The following is a 16,395-nucleotide window of genomic DNA, read 5'->3' on the forward strand; positions in this document are numbered from 1 at the left end:
CAATTTAACAAAATGCTTAAATTTGAATAGTGACTCAGAATCTGACATACTTTAATGCATATATGCATTTTAGTTAACTTTGTTTAAGTTTTAAAAATTTGAAAACGTTGCTGTTTATTGCCAGATTTACACATTTTTTAAAATGGGCTCAGACAATTGGACCCCACTGAATATTAGGATTTTTTAAAAGTATATTTTCTGACCATGGCCTGCTGCCTTCATCTTGTACCGTTTGTAAATAATGAATTATAATCTGGGTTTCAAAACTTTCTGCCTTTCTGTGTGAAATTAACTCAGCTGTGCAAGTGCAGGTAAAAGTTTGGTTAGTAAACGTGTGGATGTTAGCAAATCCTGTATAGCTGCCATTTTTAGGTCATTTAATTTTCCTGATTTTTTTCCCCCCTTGTTATTTCTCAAGGTGAATACATAATTATGTGGATATTTTTTTTACTTCTAAATAAAAAAAATAATAAAAAAAACACATATTTAGGGTTGAAACCAAACAAAAGCGAGGAGCACAACGGCATTATTCAGCATAACATTACATACCCAAGCAAAAGCATAAGCACGGGCACACTGTTGAGGATCTGATCTTTGGAAATGTATGCTAGTCAACCATGATTTTTTTTGCAGGTACATTTTTTTTAACTGTCATGTGACAATTATTCAAGCCAAAAGACCGAAAAATAATTTTCCCCCCCATTGAAGCTGATTAAAAGATTTTCCTGCAAAACGTGTTCTCCTTTGACTGAAAATGAAGCTGGTCCTTTTGAGTATTTATAACAAGAGGAAATTCAGAAACACATGAGGCTAAGAATAAATCGAGTAGTATACTCGCTAATTATAGAGAAAAGTATTTCTGATAAGAACAAAGTGTTTACATACAATATATAAGAAAACATAAAGTCAACTACTGTACATTTATTCAAAATTGCTTTAATAACATGTATAAATTCCAAAATGAAAATGACTTTATGAAGGAGGGATCTCTGGGTTGGAGTACATCAACATTAATAAATAACATTAGTCTTTATCTCTTGACAAAAGGAAACAACACACACGAACATCCTCCTCTCCACGTATAAATGACTTCAGGGAGAGGGAATGTTTCCCATTGCTTTGCACTAACTGATTTCCAGTTTCTACAAACTGCTGGGCTGTTACAGCAAGGCTTTGAATCGTACAGACCTGCTCCAACACGCCGATTTAAATAACTAAACATTACGCATTCAGAGTGTAAATCGGTTGGCATTTCTTCATATACGTTTGCGCACACAAAAGTCCACATTTCATACAGTATATCCATCTTATTTGGCTTTCAACATGCCCTTCATCACAACAAAAAAGGTCAAGCCTAAATGAACCGATTACTCAGGTGTGACCCATTTTGAGTGGTCAGTTCAAAGCCATTCTGAAACGCTCACTCAGACAGGACTCAGAGACGGACTAATACAATAACAAAACATGAGAATAAAAAGAATCATGGCACTGAGGGAGAATGGCAGTTTGGATCATGAGCATGACTATCAGTAAGGCAAAGCAAATCTCAGAGCCATACTGGCAGGGCAAGGTGTGCTCGCTCGCTCGCTCTCTCTCGCTCTCTCAGAGGGTTTTAAAGGCTGGAACCCCTGTTTCCAACCTGTAGCGAGCCGTGTTCCATGAGTTAAGGCTACTACTGATGGTGGCAAGAAACATTCATGAGTATCCAACATTGTTAAATAACATTTACATGCATACATGGAGTAAAAGTACATACACCTTTCTTAACACTGATGTCTGCAAATGTCCTCTAATGCAACAGATCACCTGAAACCTTTTCCATTTAGCTGCAGAGATGTTCTCGGTGGACAGCACCAGACTGATGACTCTACCAGCCTCTGTACCATAGAGGATGCAGTACCTATAAGCAGAGACTGAGGACATTCTCTCTTTTCCTCTTCTGTTCATTTAATTAAACAGTACAGCACTGTGCATACGTCCAAGATGATATGAGAAACAGCATAAAAGAAAGAACATCCTGAAATACTCAAGGAATTTATGGCAATGTGAGCAAAGAGCTCCCTCTTGTGGTCAGGAAAGGAGACATTCCAGTCAACCACAGCTACTCCAGAAGAAGGAAAAAAAGCAAAATGAACTGTAGTTTATAAAAAAAAAAAAAAAAGGGTTAATTTATGCCAGGATATCATTCACTCTTTACAGGATCAAGGCCTTATTCTGGGCAACAAAATTACAGATATTTCTAAACATGGCACTGCTCACAGTATTATTCACATCAGTAAACGCAAAAAAAGAGAAAAAAAATAAAATTCTGACATTTACAGGAATGCAAAATGAAATTAAACATTGCCATTTCCACATACTCTATATATACGTAACTTTACACACTTTATTTTAAAGTGACAGTATCGTAGCACAAACTGGTATACTGTGCGACATCTTGTAACACACGACACACAGGCGCATGAGCGCACACACACACACACACACACACACACACACACGCACCACACACACGCACACACTATTGACAAGAAATACAGTAATCAGAATGAAATAATGAAAAAAAAAAAAACAAAGCATCCCTACTTCACATGGTGCAATCAGAATACTGAACTACATGCTAAACCTGTCAACAGCTGATTTCAAGGCAAAATGGAGTAAAAAAATTCCAACATAATGACCAATGAGCTTGTATGTCATCAAGGAAATATGGGAGATATTTTCCTCATTCAGTTCAAGAAGGCTAATGTACCTACAAGCTTCATACTGTGGAAGTACCTGCAATGCCAGTGCAATATTTCAGATAGAAGAAACAAAGAACAAACACACACAACACAAAAGAGCATGTAATGGTGAACAATAGTGTGTATGTATATATATATATATATATATATATATATATATATATATAAGTTACAGTAACGTCAGTCAGCGCTTCTTAACCCAGTCCTACAAGCGTAAGAGGGAGGTTTTCAGTGGGAGTGCTCTGTATTTGTTTGCTGGGCGTCTCCCGTTTCATGTTCAATGGGTAGGTGTGTCCTGTGTGGGGCGCTCTTTGCACCGGCAGTTCAGCTCGATCGGCCAAACGGCCTCGGTCACGACGACACAAACAGCTCGCGCTCAAATAAAGAAACAATACTCAATGCTAAATGTGCTACAGAACCAAGTCAGAAGTTAGTACTTCTGTTTTTTCGTAATACCATGAGGTTTCGCAATAAATGCATTTTCTGCTTTCTCCTGTTTTTTTTGCCACGACTCAGCTGATGAAAACCCATTTTCATCCTCTTGTGACAACCACAGAAGCTAATAAATCTGTCCGCTTCAATAACAGCCATCACAATAACTGATCACAACTGGTAATTTACATGCCTACCAGCGCGCATGTGTGCACCTTGTGGTTTTCCACCTTCAGAATAACACACAATAGCATATACGGCTGTCCAATCTTATCTGGAAAACGGCCAGCGTGGCTGCAGGCTTTCATTTCATAAAGCAGGAGCCCATCCGATGCTGAATACACTGGCACATCCATCCACATACCCCAAACGTCAGAGTACATGTGAGGACTGGTTTAAGAAACGAAGACATCAGTTGTCAGAAGCTACATCCTAATTACTCCAACGTCAAAGACTTCAAAAGCAGTCATTCAGTGCTCCTGCCCTGAACAAGAGGGTATATGTACTAGTACGTTTCATTGCCCGTTCAATACTGATAGTCTATGTTTAGATGTACGGTATTCCTGAGAACAGAGGGAGAGTGGAGAGGACCTGACTGAAAGCATCACCACACAACCAGTCCTTTACCCTGGAGATTAGGCAGGCCATCAGCGCTGCCATCATGGCTGTAAATGGGCCACCACTGAACGTTCATCCACTGTCTGAGGGGCTGAAAAAAGAACAAGGTCGACACGTAACCCGAGTAACAAAACAAGGGCAGAAAAATAAGGCTGTCAGCAGAGAGTGCCTTGTTACGTTTTAACATGTGGTCGCGCGTCCGTTCCTGCATGCACTCCGATGATGACAGAGCAGTTTGCTGGATGATGTCTCCGGATCACGTCTGGCTCTCCAACCAACCAACCAAAAAAAAAAAAAATCCCAAAGGGAGAAAACCATCTCTAACCAGCCTGCACAAGCTGCTTGGAATTTCAAGTATGCTACATCATCAAATTCAACTGAACAGATACTGTCACTTTAAAACAGGTTAAACACAATATTCACAAATATACATTTAAGGCTTAATTGTTTAGCACTAACAATAGTAGCAGCAGTAAAGCACTTCTGAATTAATAACAAAATGAACAACATTAATACAATAATAATAATAATAATAATAATAATATATTAAAGTGATCAATGATCAATGACAATTTCACTTAGATGAACAGCTTCAGAAACAAGCAGACACCTTGCCAAAAATCTGAGCGATTTCAGTCCTGATTTGACAGAAATTTGACCAGGCTGCTGGCAAATACTTCCTTCTCACAAAGCAAATATCACTTCGTGTCCCAATGAGCACCCTCCCCCCTTAATGTGTTCGAGAACACTGCCTGTGGAGAGTAAAGGGGGGAAGAGAGGGAAAAAATTAAAAATAAAAAGCACACTTACGTAAGCCCATCATTCTCCGCCATACTCATGACACACACCAGATGAAGGTTACAACACAAACGCGACGCCTGGTTCAGAACTCGTTTAAAAGAACAGCTCAGCCAAACATTCTATGAATACAGGCTAGAAGTCACTCGATATCACGTCCATAATATTAAATTGGTGCCCATCTACTTTATTGTTTATTTTGACTGGACCAATCTTAACACAGTTAGATGCCCAATTTCTACTTGGAACCTACCATCACGCTCATCGCTAGTGCAGATTGCGCAATCTGTCACCATGTCGTATCCTTTACCGGAGTCAAACGGAGAGATTGTGGTATCTAACCTTGTATCTTCTTGGAACATTATTGAAGCTATAAGTATTTCGGTTACAGTAATGCTACACAACAGCACATTCGATGCGCCCGATCGGTGCTGGTCAAAGCCAAATTCAGCGGTCACCATCCAGAGACGTCCGAACAGCCCCGAGATTCTACAGAGACACAGAGAGAAAACTCCAGAAGTGACTACGGATCACTGGTACACAACTTCAGACCAGCTCAAATGTAGACCATGGTTTGGGGACGTCACCCATGCCATGCTACTTTAGAAAAACAACAAAAGCACGTACGCACACGTATCTCAACAAAGTACCAAAGCAACACGATTAAAGGCCATTTATGACATCAGCAAAAGTTCAGCTGCAGTTTTTTTCCCCACATGTCAAGACTGGTGGCTGAGAGAACAGCAGGCTAAGCTGAAGAGTTCCTTCCTTTCTCCAGCCTCATCCTGAGGCCTTTCACATATGAGCCCTCACAGCTGCCCCTCTCCAGCCTACATGTGTATATATTAACTATATTCAATATACGGACTTATATATTAAATTATCATATAAATCACACACACAATATTTGTAATTTTCCTGTCCTTGCTTGAGCTTGACTGAAAGCCTCAGGGGACATGCAATGCCATGAGACTGACCAACAGCAGAGGTCCTGCTGGCGAACACACTGGAGCAGGCCTGTGCTGCACACATGAACGATGGACAGTCAGGACACGTGTCGGAAGGAGAGAGGCTCCATGGCGCTAGAGCTAAAAGCAGGCGCGAGTTAAGAACGTGCTCTCTGGTCTGGCGTCTGTGGCTGGGGGTCGTTATGTGAAGATGTGTGCCGTGGAGTGCACGGACACAAACTCCCGCAGGATGTTTTTGGCCATCTCGATATTGTTCTGTGCGATCATCAGAGCTTTCTGGATGTCCTGGTAGGAGTAGCCCTGGCTCATGAGCAGCTCGATCTCACTGCTGATCTGCGGGTTGCTGGGCCCTGCCGCAGCTCCGGGTGGGACCGGACTGGGTCTGCGCTCAGAGTTAATGCGGCGGGGCAGAGGCTTGGGAGGCCGCTCTGGAGCTTCTCCCGAGTCAAATGCTGGAAGAAGAACGGCACAAACATGTTCACTTGTTATTTAAAAAAAAAAAAAAAAAAAAAAATGAAAAAGGACATCTGTAACACATAGGTAGGAGAGTTCCCTGAGCCAGGTAAACAATGTATATAGAAATATAAAATTAAATATTTGCAATACTGAATAAGTGAGTGGAACTGTGTACTGCTTGATAAAATTAAGAAATTAAGACTAGCTTCATAGAACGCATAAATAAGCTGAGAAGGCCCAGTTCACTTTGATTTTGTTTGATTCTTGCACCAAGATGGAACAGACTTGATCACAAAGACTGCTCAACTGGCTACTGTTTCAATAGCATCAGTGACTAAAATGACATCTGCATTTAGATCTATGGAAAAGACATCAGTAAATGCATATTCCATGAGCGTGACACTCATGCATTAGTGTGATATGCAAGAAAAACTAGAACAGCAAGTGTTCATCAGGTGACTGAAAGTGTCAATTTAGGACATGATCAGACTGTATCAGCAAGAACAGTCCAGTCACAACCACACAGAGGGGTGCATTGTAGAAGGGTTGCAGTGCAAAAACCCCTCATAAACAAGACAAATGCATGTTTGAGATTTCAGTGGTGTAAAAGTCATAGTCACTGCTCTACAGAGATGAGGAAAGTGATATCAGTGGAGCCACCATATTCGCTCATAAGTGGGCGAGTGCATGTGTGGTGTACACCAAGAGCAAGAGCTGAATGCTTGACCCTCAGAATGAAGGGGGTGGTGGCTCAGGTTCTCTGTGAGGGGCCAACTGTGAGTTGTCACAGTTTGGGTCCCCTTGTTCCCTTAGAGGGAAAGGTCTCAGGAAAATCACTTAAGTTTTTCTGACCGATAACCTTTATCCTACGATGAAACTCTGATAATGGAAGTGGTCTCTTTCAGGGCATGAGGGCCCACAGAAAGGTTTGAAGATAATGAAAATGATGTCATATGCCAAGACCTTCACAGTCACCAGATCTGAAACCAATTCCAACACTTGAACTGACATGTTAGACAGCACCGTTTACCAACATCATCAAAACACCAATTCAAGGAATCTCTCTAGGAAGAATGATGATCTATCCCTCTAGAGACTACGCCAAGGCGAAGCTGAACTGAAGCTGCTATGGACACTTCTGCAAACTTATTAAGACACTAAGTTGATTAATCTGTCAGCATTTTTTATTAACAGAGTATTTTTTTTTTTAAAACACAGTGATGATGACATATGCATATCATATTTCTGTGGAAGCTGAGCAAAGTATTACACGCCAACAGGTGTAACTGTTAACCCTTTAAACTGCAGGTTTATTATACAATAACCACTATGAATTATTCATGAAACTACTACGCAAGTTATGCAGTGGGGCCCTGACCAAAACACACTTGGTAAAAATCTCACCAATAAAATCTTTGGGGGAAAAAATAGTAAAAGTGTTTTGCAATATGCTGTGATGAACAGATGCTTCTAATATGGGGTTGTACTCACAAACTGGTGCTCCTGGCTCACTTTCCCCAGAGAGACGGCTGAAAGTAGCAGACACATTGCTGACCTCTGAGAGTGTGCGTCGGGCTACAGGTAGAGGGGGCTTTGGGATGTCATAGCCGTTCTCCTCCTCCTCCTCACACTCAGTGTCCCGCGGCCCATTAGAGCTTGCGAACGGAGGCAATTCTGAGTAGTCTGGACATGGAAGAGAATGAAGCATTAAAAGCACGCCTGAGTGCACACGTGGCAGAAATTATGGCTGACCGGAGCTCATCTACTGATGTGGATAATTCAGTGGAATGTACAGGCTGAAGGACCTGTAAGAGCATGGGAAGCGTTGGCGTACCTGAGTCTCTGGCTTGATGAGGCAGGGAGGCCGTGAGGGCCTGTGCTTGAATGTTGTACATGGCTTCATACATCTGTGGGCCCTCAGAGTCCATGTCACTGAGCAAAGGCCTGGAGAGTTATTACATATTGCAGCTTTTAAACAAGGATACTCTGAGTGAGTATTTGACATGTTGATTAATTAGGGACACAGCAATCTCATCTTAAAGAATGTCATAAGAGTCAATTATTTAAATTAACCTGTAACAGCCATGTTAAAAGCCAGATTTAATATTTGGTTAAGGCTATTTTATCCCATACAGTTCTACATGCAACTGTTGACATCAGTCACACCCTGCAGCCATCAGGCAACTTATTACCAGTAGTTTAGATGTGGCAGTGTGGAACCGTATGTATAGACGTCCTATTACACATACTAAAGTCAATACATGACAGTATTTTAAAGAAACTAGTATCCTTCTAAAACCTGCCTAACAAATAGGCTTAGTACCAAGTATTGGCTCATGCTGAATATTAAACAGACTGGGCCAAAAAGTCAATCAAGACATTACTAACATTTGACATTTGTATAATGTGTATTTAATAAGCAATATAAATATAAGTGTAGCAGACATATACTATTGCATGTAGCAGTGAGAATGTCAACTTTAAGCAAACCCAAGAACCATGTAATTCATGACGTCTAAAACCTTAATGAAAGCTTATAGTGTTCTGTCTTTTAAAGCACTTCAAGTTCAGACCAGCAGGTTTGGTATGTAGGTGTAAGGCCTGAGGTTCTGTTTACCTGGAGTTGAGAGAGTTAGGTTGCGGGGGTCTGGGCACTGCCTCCCCCAGGGCAGGAGATATAGTGGATAAAGCAAGACGAGAACTAGGAGTCATGTAGTCAGAATCTTCCTCACTTTCAAAGCCATCTTCTCCAGTCAGCTGCTTCATTGCAGTAAGAGGCCTGTTGACACCACACAGAAGTCAACTCACATCAGAACCAGCTTATTGGGCAAGCATGCTCACGTGGGCTAGGAATCTGTCTTGGTGGAATGTATGCATACATGAAGGGACAATACAGACTACAAATAATGTAAATCAAGTAATACACATAGATACACAGCTACAAAAGGTAAAACAGGCATAATGAAAGAAAAAAAAAAAAAGATTTTGGACACAGGACCGGGAATGTACACACAGAATCTAACAAACACACACAGCTTACTGATGGCCCTAACACTTAAGCGGATGGACATTGTTACACACCTGGCCAGGGAGTAGATAGCATTAGCTGATGCAGAAGGTTTCACTTTTGGGTTGTCGTATTCAGACCCACCAGAGGCTGTTGCACCAAAACTCTGCAGCAGTGACAAAAATACAAACCTCATCATATTAATAACACTAGCTAATAATTAGCTAATGACTGTTCTACAATACAAAATGTTGATAGTAAAAAAGGCTGAAGACAGTCTCCAAAAGCACTGTCAAAATACACATTATATAGGAAGCCCCAAAAACTTACAAGCTGGTGGTCCAAACTGACAGAACTGTTGTTCCTCTGCGCATCCATGGCTGAGGGCAGTGCCAGGGGAAGAGAGTGACGGTTGGACAGCTCCCGTGTCCCGCGGGAGTCTCCTCCTCCCACAGCGGGCGGCTGGGAGGGCGCTTTGGGCACTGGCCTCGGGTTCCAGTCCACCATGTTGCGGTTTGGCGGAGCAGGAGGCAGTTTTTCCCGAGTTGGGTCGCCGGGTGTGCAGGGCAGAGGGCGTCTTGGGAGTCTGTTGTCAGACCCAGCTGAGTGAGGGCGATCTGGAGGAGGAGGAGGTGGGAGGTCTCGTAGAGCTGGGGGTAACGGTAATGGCTTGTCTTTGTGATGGGAGGGGGCCTGAGGTTAGGAAGGTACAGGAAAGGTAGACAAGTCAGAAAAAAACCTGCATTATAAACATTGTGCTGTTACTTTACCAAGATTACAGATAGTCCAAGATGGAAAACAGGACAATAACATCATTTCATACATATGACTAACCCTTACCTGACCCCTAAAACTGCATACAAACCACTACAATAAGACAGTGTTGGTAGATTTACCTTGGATGTGGCACCTGGGCTAGAGGCCCCAGGAGGGTTTGGTGGTCTGTGCTGCAGCAGGTCTAGACGTGGGGGCACGGGGGGCAAAGAAGCTTGAGGAGCCACTGACAGTGGGGAAGGTGGTCTCTCGACCTGTGAAAAAACCAAAACTCTCAACTTCTGTTCTTTGAAAAATCAGCCATAAAGTAGAAGAACAGGTCACAACAAGACAATGTATAAAAGGATATTTGCAAGTTTAATCAAAACACTTTTCTTCCCTCTAGCATTTTACAGATTAAAACATCTAATATATATATATATATAAATTCTGACAGAGAATAGATGAACATTAGATCAATATCTCTCATGTAAAACAAGACATGAAGGAGTATCTGAAATGCATCATAATACTGGCCAGAAACCTGCAGGCTAACTTTGCTCTGGGTATGGTCTAGTAGGTCTTGAAACCTAAATAAATCATAAATTCAATAAACATCACTTTAACTGTTTATAAATTACTTCTTAACTACAGCCCGTCACTGTGGCTTAATCTAGACTGTTTTTAACATCCAACATAGACTGATTACACACCCCGCTACCATCACTGCACACCTGTACTTTAAATTCTTTATTTATTTTATAATGCTGCTATTTTGGCCAATGTAAGACATGTACTACAAAATAAGAGCACGCACTGAATATCAGAGAAATCTGGTTTTCTTTTGTGTACTTGAAAGTCATGGACAACAGGTTTTTGAATTAAATTGACAAAAAAAAAAAATACTGCATAAACAAAAAGCTAAGATGTAAACAGTGTTTCAGAGTGGTGTCATGTAAGGTTCTCTAGAACAGAGCATTTTAAGCGAGTCAGAATTGTTGTGATAGGAATGAGACGTCGGAAACGTTTAATGTCTCTACAAGCTTCCTCATAGAAAGTTATTACATAGAATGCTCATGAATATGTTGTCTGATGCCCACAGCATTGCTTTATGATAGCTTTGCATAGGAATAATCTACATGAAAAATTTCAGTCTGGTTTTAGTCCACATCATAGTACAGAAACAGCATTAGTAAAAATTATAAATGATCTTCTATTATTCACGGACCAAGGAAATGTGTCGTTGTTAGTCCTCCTTGACCTTAGTGCAGCATTTGACACAATAGACCACTCTATCCTACTAGACAGACTAGAAAACCTTGTAGGGGGTAACAGGAACAGCTCTTTCCTGGTTCAGGTCCTACCTCACCAATCGATATCAGTTTGTTAATGTAAAGGGTGAATCATCTGTGCAAAAGTAATGTATGGTGTTCCACAAGGCTCTGTTTTAGGACCTATATTATTCACAATATATATGCTACCACTTGGCACCATTATCAGTAAACACGGCATAAATTTCCACTGTTATGCAGATGACACCCAGTTATATATATCAAGCAAACCGGATGATAAAATTAAACTTGGTAAGATTGAGGACTGTATAAAAGACATAAAAGATTGGATGTCAAATAATTTTCTGTTACTTAACTCAGATAAAACAGAGGTCCTGCTTCTTGGTTCAAAATTAGCCAGAAACAATTTGTCTAACTCAACACTAAAACTTAACAATCTCTCAGTTTCATCAAGCTTATCTGTTAAAAATCTTGGTGTCATGATAGACGCTGATCTCTCCTTCGACACGCATATAACCAATATCACTAGAACAGCTTTCCTGCATCTCCGCAATATCGCTAAATTAAGAAATGCATGATCTCTACAGGATGCAGAAAAGCTAGTTCATGCATTTATCACTTCAAGGCTAGATTATTGTAATGCCCTGCTGTCTGGATGTCGCAGCAAAAGCCTTAACAAGCTTCAGCTAGTCCAGAACGCTGCAGCCAGAGTCCTCACAAGAACTAGGAAGTTTGACCATATCAGTCCAGTTTTATCAGCCCTGCACTGGTTACCAGTTAAATTTAACATTGATTATAAAATTCTATTACTGACATATAAAGCTCTAAACGGGCTCGCCCCTCAGTACCTGAGTGAGCTCCTCTCCCACTATGAACCATCACGCCTACTTAGATCACAAGGTGCTGGCTTACTACTGGTACCTAGAATTAATAAAGCTCCATCAGGGGGGGAGCTTTCTCATACAAAGCCCCCCAGCTCTGGAATAATCTTCCTGCTAATGTTCGGGAATCAGACACAGCCTCAATCTTTAAGTCTAGGCTAAAAACTTATTTGTACAGTCAAGCATTTGGTGATTAGTCTTCCCTGTCAGGTCTAGACCTGCTGGAGTCTACACTGCTCTGTTTTACTGTAATCTGTGGTCAGCCACTCTTTACAGAACTAACTCTGTGTTTTTTTTCTTTCCTTTATCTGCCGAGCTGATCAGCTGCCCATCCTGTGCGCCTGATGCTGTTGCCTCTACTGCCTTGATTGGTGCCGCTGCTCACCAGCCTTCTGGACCGGTTTGACCACCACTGAGCTTCTTGCTTTACAGCGCTGTGCAGTCCTCACCCTCAGATCTCTCTCTTTCTTTTCCCACTTTACTATAAAACTTCATACTAATGTTTGCTATCCGGTGTCGACCGTAGGAGGATGGGTTCCCCTTCTGAGTCTTGGTTCCTCTCAAGGTTTCTTCCTCTTTTAGGGAGTTTTTCCTTGCCACTGTCGCTGCTGGCTTGCTCATGGGGGCTCGGACCCGGATTTTCTTTCTTCTTTTCTCTTCTCTCTGTAATACTGATTGTTCTGTAAAGCTGCTTTGTGACAACACCTGTTGTAAAAAGCGCTATATAAATACATTTTGCTTGCTTGGGGAAGTTTTTGACCAAAACCTCATTTTAAAATCCATGCAGAGGTAATGTGACCCTTGGTTCTGATCACCTCCACTGCAAACAAATTTGACTCAGTAAGACTGAATTATGCATGTTTTGAAAAACAGGAGGAATTCCTCTGTACATCATTCAACTTCATGAGACATCATGGTGAATCACCTTAAATCAGACTGAGGACATCCGACTCTCATCACTGATAATGATAAGAGATCCTCTGTAGGGGTCAGGCTGCACTTCACTTACTTTACTACAAGCCAGCTTGCTCATCATGAGGTGAGGGTCTTCTAGTCGGTCATCGTCGTCGTCATCATAGCTAGGAGAGGGTGCCCCCTCTGCTCCAGACATGCCCCTGCAGCCTCCATATGAACCCCCGCTGTTGTCTTTTGGGTCAAAGGGGTCGACCACGATGGGTTCAGTGCCCTTGATCTCACAGCGGCAGAAAGGGCATCCCTGGCCTTCTGACTCCTGTGGACAGAGGTGAGACACTTTGAGCAAATGAGGCAGGATGAAGACATAACGTCAGCTTTTCATGCAGCACTGGCTCACCTGCCATGCAGTGAGGCAGGACGTGCACATGAGGTGGCCGCACGGCTCAATCTTCACGTCTTTGTCATTCTCTGCACAGATCTTGCACAGCTGAAAGGTGGAGCCCATTTCGCAGTACAGCTCATATTGCTCCTGAAGAAGAGAACGCAAGAGTGAGTGCACGTAATCTCACACACACACACACAGCAGTAAAATCAAAGCAAGCTGACTGTACAGTGCCACTGACCTGTGTGACTTTGATATGGTCTTGCGGTGAAGGCTCACAGAGCCCTGTGAGGTCAGGATTCTGAGTCCGGCCATCTGGGAATAAATAGCTGGACGACAGAGATGCTGTTCTTAGAACTGAGGTATTTCTAGATACCACTCAAATGAACATTTAAAATAAAAACTGACAGTGAACTTACAAGATTCAAGATCTTGCCACAGAATAAGAGATACTGGTAGTACCTGGAGCGGATGTGTGTACACTAACCAGAAAACAAGAATCTTTAAGCCATGGGTTTTCAGCTCTGGTCCTGGAGATCTACTACCCTGCAGAGTTCAGCTTCAATCCAAATCTAACACACCTGATCCTGGTAACGAAGGCCCTCAGGGGCATCTGAACGTTAGAGGCAGGCGTGTTGGACCTGAACTCTCTAGGGTGGTAGATCTCCAGGACCAGGACTGGGCACCTCTGATCTAAGTTCTGCTCTAAACAAATTAAGATAATTAGCAATGCTTCATAAGCACAGTAGGTCGTGATGGGCATTTTGAATTAAAAACCAACCTCCTGAAGCTGGTTTGATATCAGACGCACTGCAGAACATCCACTGAACAGAAACATTTAAAGTCTTTTGCATGTGCACCAAAAAGATCTTAAAACATTACAAGAGCATTATGCACAACTCTCTAGTGACTTTTCGTGTGAGGCTGGTATGAAAGTCTACACTGATTGAGGAAAGAGGAGCTTATTACAAGCAGCACAGAAATGGCAAGCTGCTTCAAATCTGTAATGCACTTCAAGCATGCATGAAATTCACAATGTGCTTTAATCACAGCACATTTACTAACAGAAACAGAGCTGGGCAGTGTTGCAAATTACCTTCATTTGACAAAGACTGCACCAAATATTCTCTCCATCTTCACTGAGACCAAAGTATTACCACATTTGGCTTCATTTGGGAATACACTGGAAATCATACTACGCCCAAACAAACTAATCTCATGTTCAACAGGAAAGAGTAATTGACATATCAGAATATTCATGTGAATATTCCACAAATGCGAGTGTTCTGACTATGATGAGTGATGCAAGCAAAAGCCAGTTTAAATCCCAAGATTTAAATGAGACAGACTATGTATTAGGACAGTTATTGTATTTGGAGGATTACTACAAGGGGATTACACCATGATTAGTCGACTGTCCAACGGTGATAAGCAGCACTATATGATCACTTCTCAGATTGTTGGTGGTGACAGTCATAAGTGTGTCTGCACAAACTTACAATCCTTCCCGGAAGCCATCAATGAGAGCCTGGAAGAGTGGCTTGTTGTGGGGAATGGTCTGCAGGATATTTCCATCAGCTGTAACGTAGCCGATAGCCCACTGGCCCAGTCGTGTACAGCTCAGTCTGAAAATGTAGCTACAGTGCAAAACAAAGCAATGTTACTTAGCAGTGTGGAACAAAACATCAGTGTTTCTGCCTCCACAGAAGACGAACAGACAATACTGGTAAGTGCAGTTTCTTTTCATGGTACAGATGTCCGTCACGGAACGACTGCCTCAACCTACGACCACAAATACAGCACACTCTAATGAATATGTAAGCATCTGGCTGCATTACAGGTCGTCTTATGATGGCTTCTACTTGCTGGTTGTGACATCATGGGTGTTCTACAATACAACTATTGATGGTAGGTACCAAGCTGTTCTGCGATCCACTTGGAGCATGAGGCTTTTCTGACTGACCGTGAATCGCCCCTGTGTGCCTCTGTCACTGCTTGTTTGGAAATGGCTACTAACGATTATCTAAGTGTGCTTGTGTCATGAATGGCCATTTGGATGGGGCCGTGGTTGTGTGCGAATATATAGTAGGCATCTTATCCAAAAGGACAATGAATGTAGGCCCTATTGTTATACATAGGCCTTGTGTAGGAGAAAAGCCAAAGAGCCTTGACAGCTTTGATTATAAAGTAGCTGTACAAAATTCTCTGTGTGCTTGTAGATGAGTAGGTGTGTAGTGGGTGTTTTACCTGCCAGGCTTGTGGATGAACTTCTGTAGGCGAGCCTTGACCTCATCGTAGGTGAGAAAGGCCATGTATCCTGGATGAGTCACTGCCAGGCTGTTCCAGTTCCGCAGCAGAGATGACCATGGCTGCACAGCACAGACAAAACACACACATGCAGTCAATTGAAAGAAAAAGAAAAAATAAATATAACTAAAAGCATATTCTCCAGTGAACTGGGCCGTAATATCTATATACCCATAAGCAGAGCCTGGAGTGTGAATGAATCACCATGAATAACTTCTGCCAGTTAGCCTGATGAAACCCTCAAGCCTATGTTTAGAAATACAGTGGTACAGACTGGAAGAGGTGGACATGTAAATGGAAGATGAGGCCATTTTATGAATGTGAAAGGACAGGTAAAAAGCCAAAACAGACAATTTTCCAATAAACTCACAACAGGTGTGCCGCACTTACACTTCGGTCTCATCTAAAATTACAGAGTTGTATTTACTGGCTGTGGTACAGACAAACAGAAGGGCTCAATCCTATTTTAAAATGAAGTGCAGTCCTGTTTTCATTTCATAATAGCTGATTTTAAGAGCCAGGTAAATAGGCAATTAAGCCATACGTACACTGACGAACCAGAAGTCCTCAAGTTTTGAGATACATCCAAATACGACAAGAATGGTTTTTGAACACTTTTCCCTTCAGTGGGTCAAAGAAATTTCAAACAAACACTCCATAAACTGTTAAGCAAAAATATTGGACACATTAACTAACACACACACACACACACACACACACACACACACACACACACACACACACACAACTCTACTGAATTCCAAGAACACAGAGAAAATAGTTAAAAATAAACTGCATGGATTGCGGTCATATAAACTAACAGGGGCTAGAAAAAAAAAAAA

At 41.8% G+C, this 16,395-nt stretch overlaps 1 protein-coding gene across 2 annotated transcripts in view; it reads right to left on the reverse strand.

The window, feature by feature from the left end:
* Positions 1–916: 916 nt before the first annotated feature.
* Positions 917–16,395, reverse strand: part of cbl (Cbl proto-oncogene, E3 ubiquitin protein ligase) — a 49,868-nt gene continuing 34,389 nt past the window's right edge. The window contains exons 5-16 of one of the 2 annotated variants that reach the window (XM_017718638.2): positions 15,494–15,615; positions 14,746–14,883; positions 13,488–13,575; positions 13,262–13,393; positions 12,959–13,180; positions 9,920–10,051; positions 9,354–9,716; positions 9,098–9,189; positions 8,634–8,795; positions 7,851–7,960; positions 7,508–7,699; positions 917–6,012 (exon numbers count right to left, since the gene is read on the reverse strand). In XM_017718638.2, coding sequence (XP_017574127.1) covers positions 5,741–6,012; positions 7,508–7,699; positions 7,851–7,960; positions 8,634–8,795; positions 9,098–9,189; positions 9,354–9,716; positions 9,920–10,051; positions 12,959–13,180; positions 13,262–13,393; positions 13,488–13,575; positions 14,746–14,883; positions 15,494–15,615 — 2,025 coding nt within the window. In that variant the 3' untranslated portion in view covers positions 917–5,740. The remainder of the gene's footprint in view (positions 6,013–7,507; positions 7,700–7,850; positions 7,961–8,633; positions 8,796–9,097; positions 9,190–9,353; positions 9,717–9,919; positions 10,052–12,958; positions 13,181–13,261; positions 13,394–13,487; positions 13,576–14,745; positions 14,884–15,493; positions 15,616–16,395) is intronic. The other variant, XM_017718639.2, reaches the window with a different exon arrangement.

Source organism: Pygocentrus nattereri, chromosome 17 (genome assembly GCF_015220715.1).
Source record: "Pygocentrus nattereri isolate fPygNat1 chromosome 17, fPygNat1.pri, whole genome shotgun sequence".
NCBI classification, from domain to species: domain Eukaryota; kingdom Metazoa; phylum Chordata; class Actinopteri; order Characiformes; family Serrasalmidae; genus Pygocentrus; species Pygocentrus nattereri.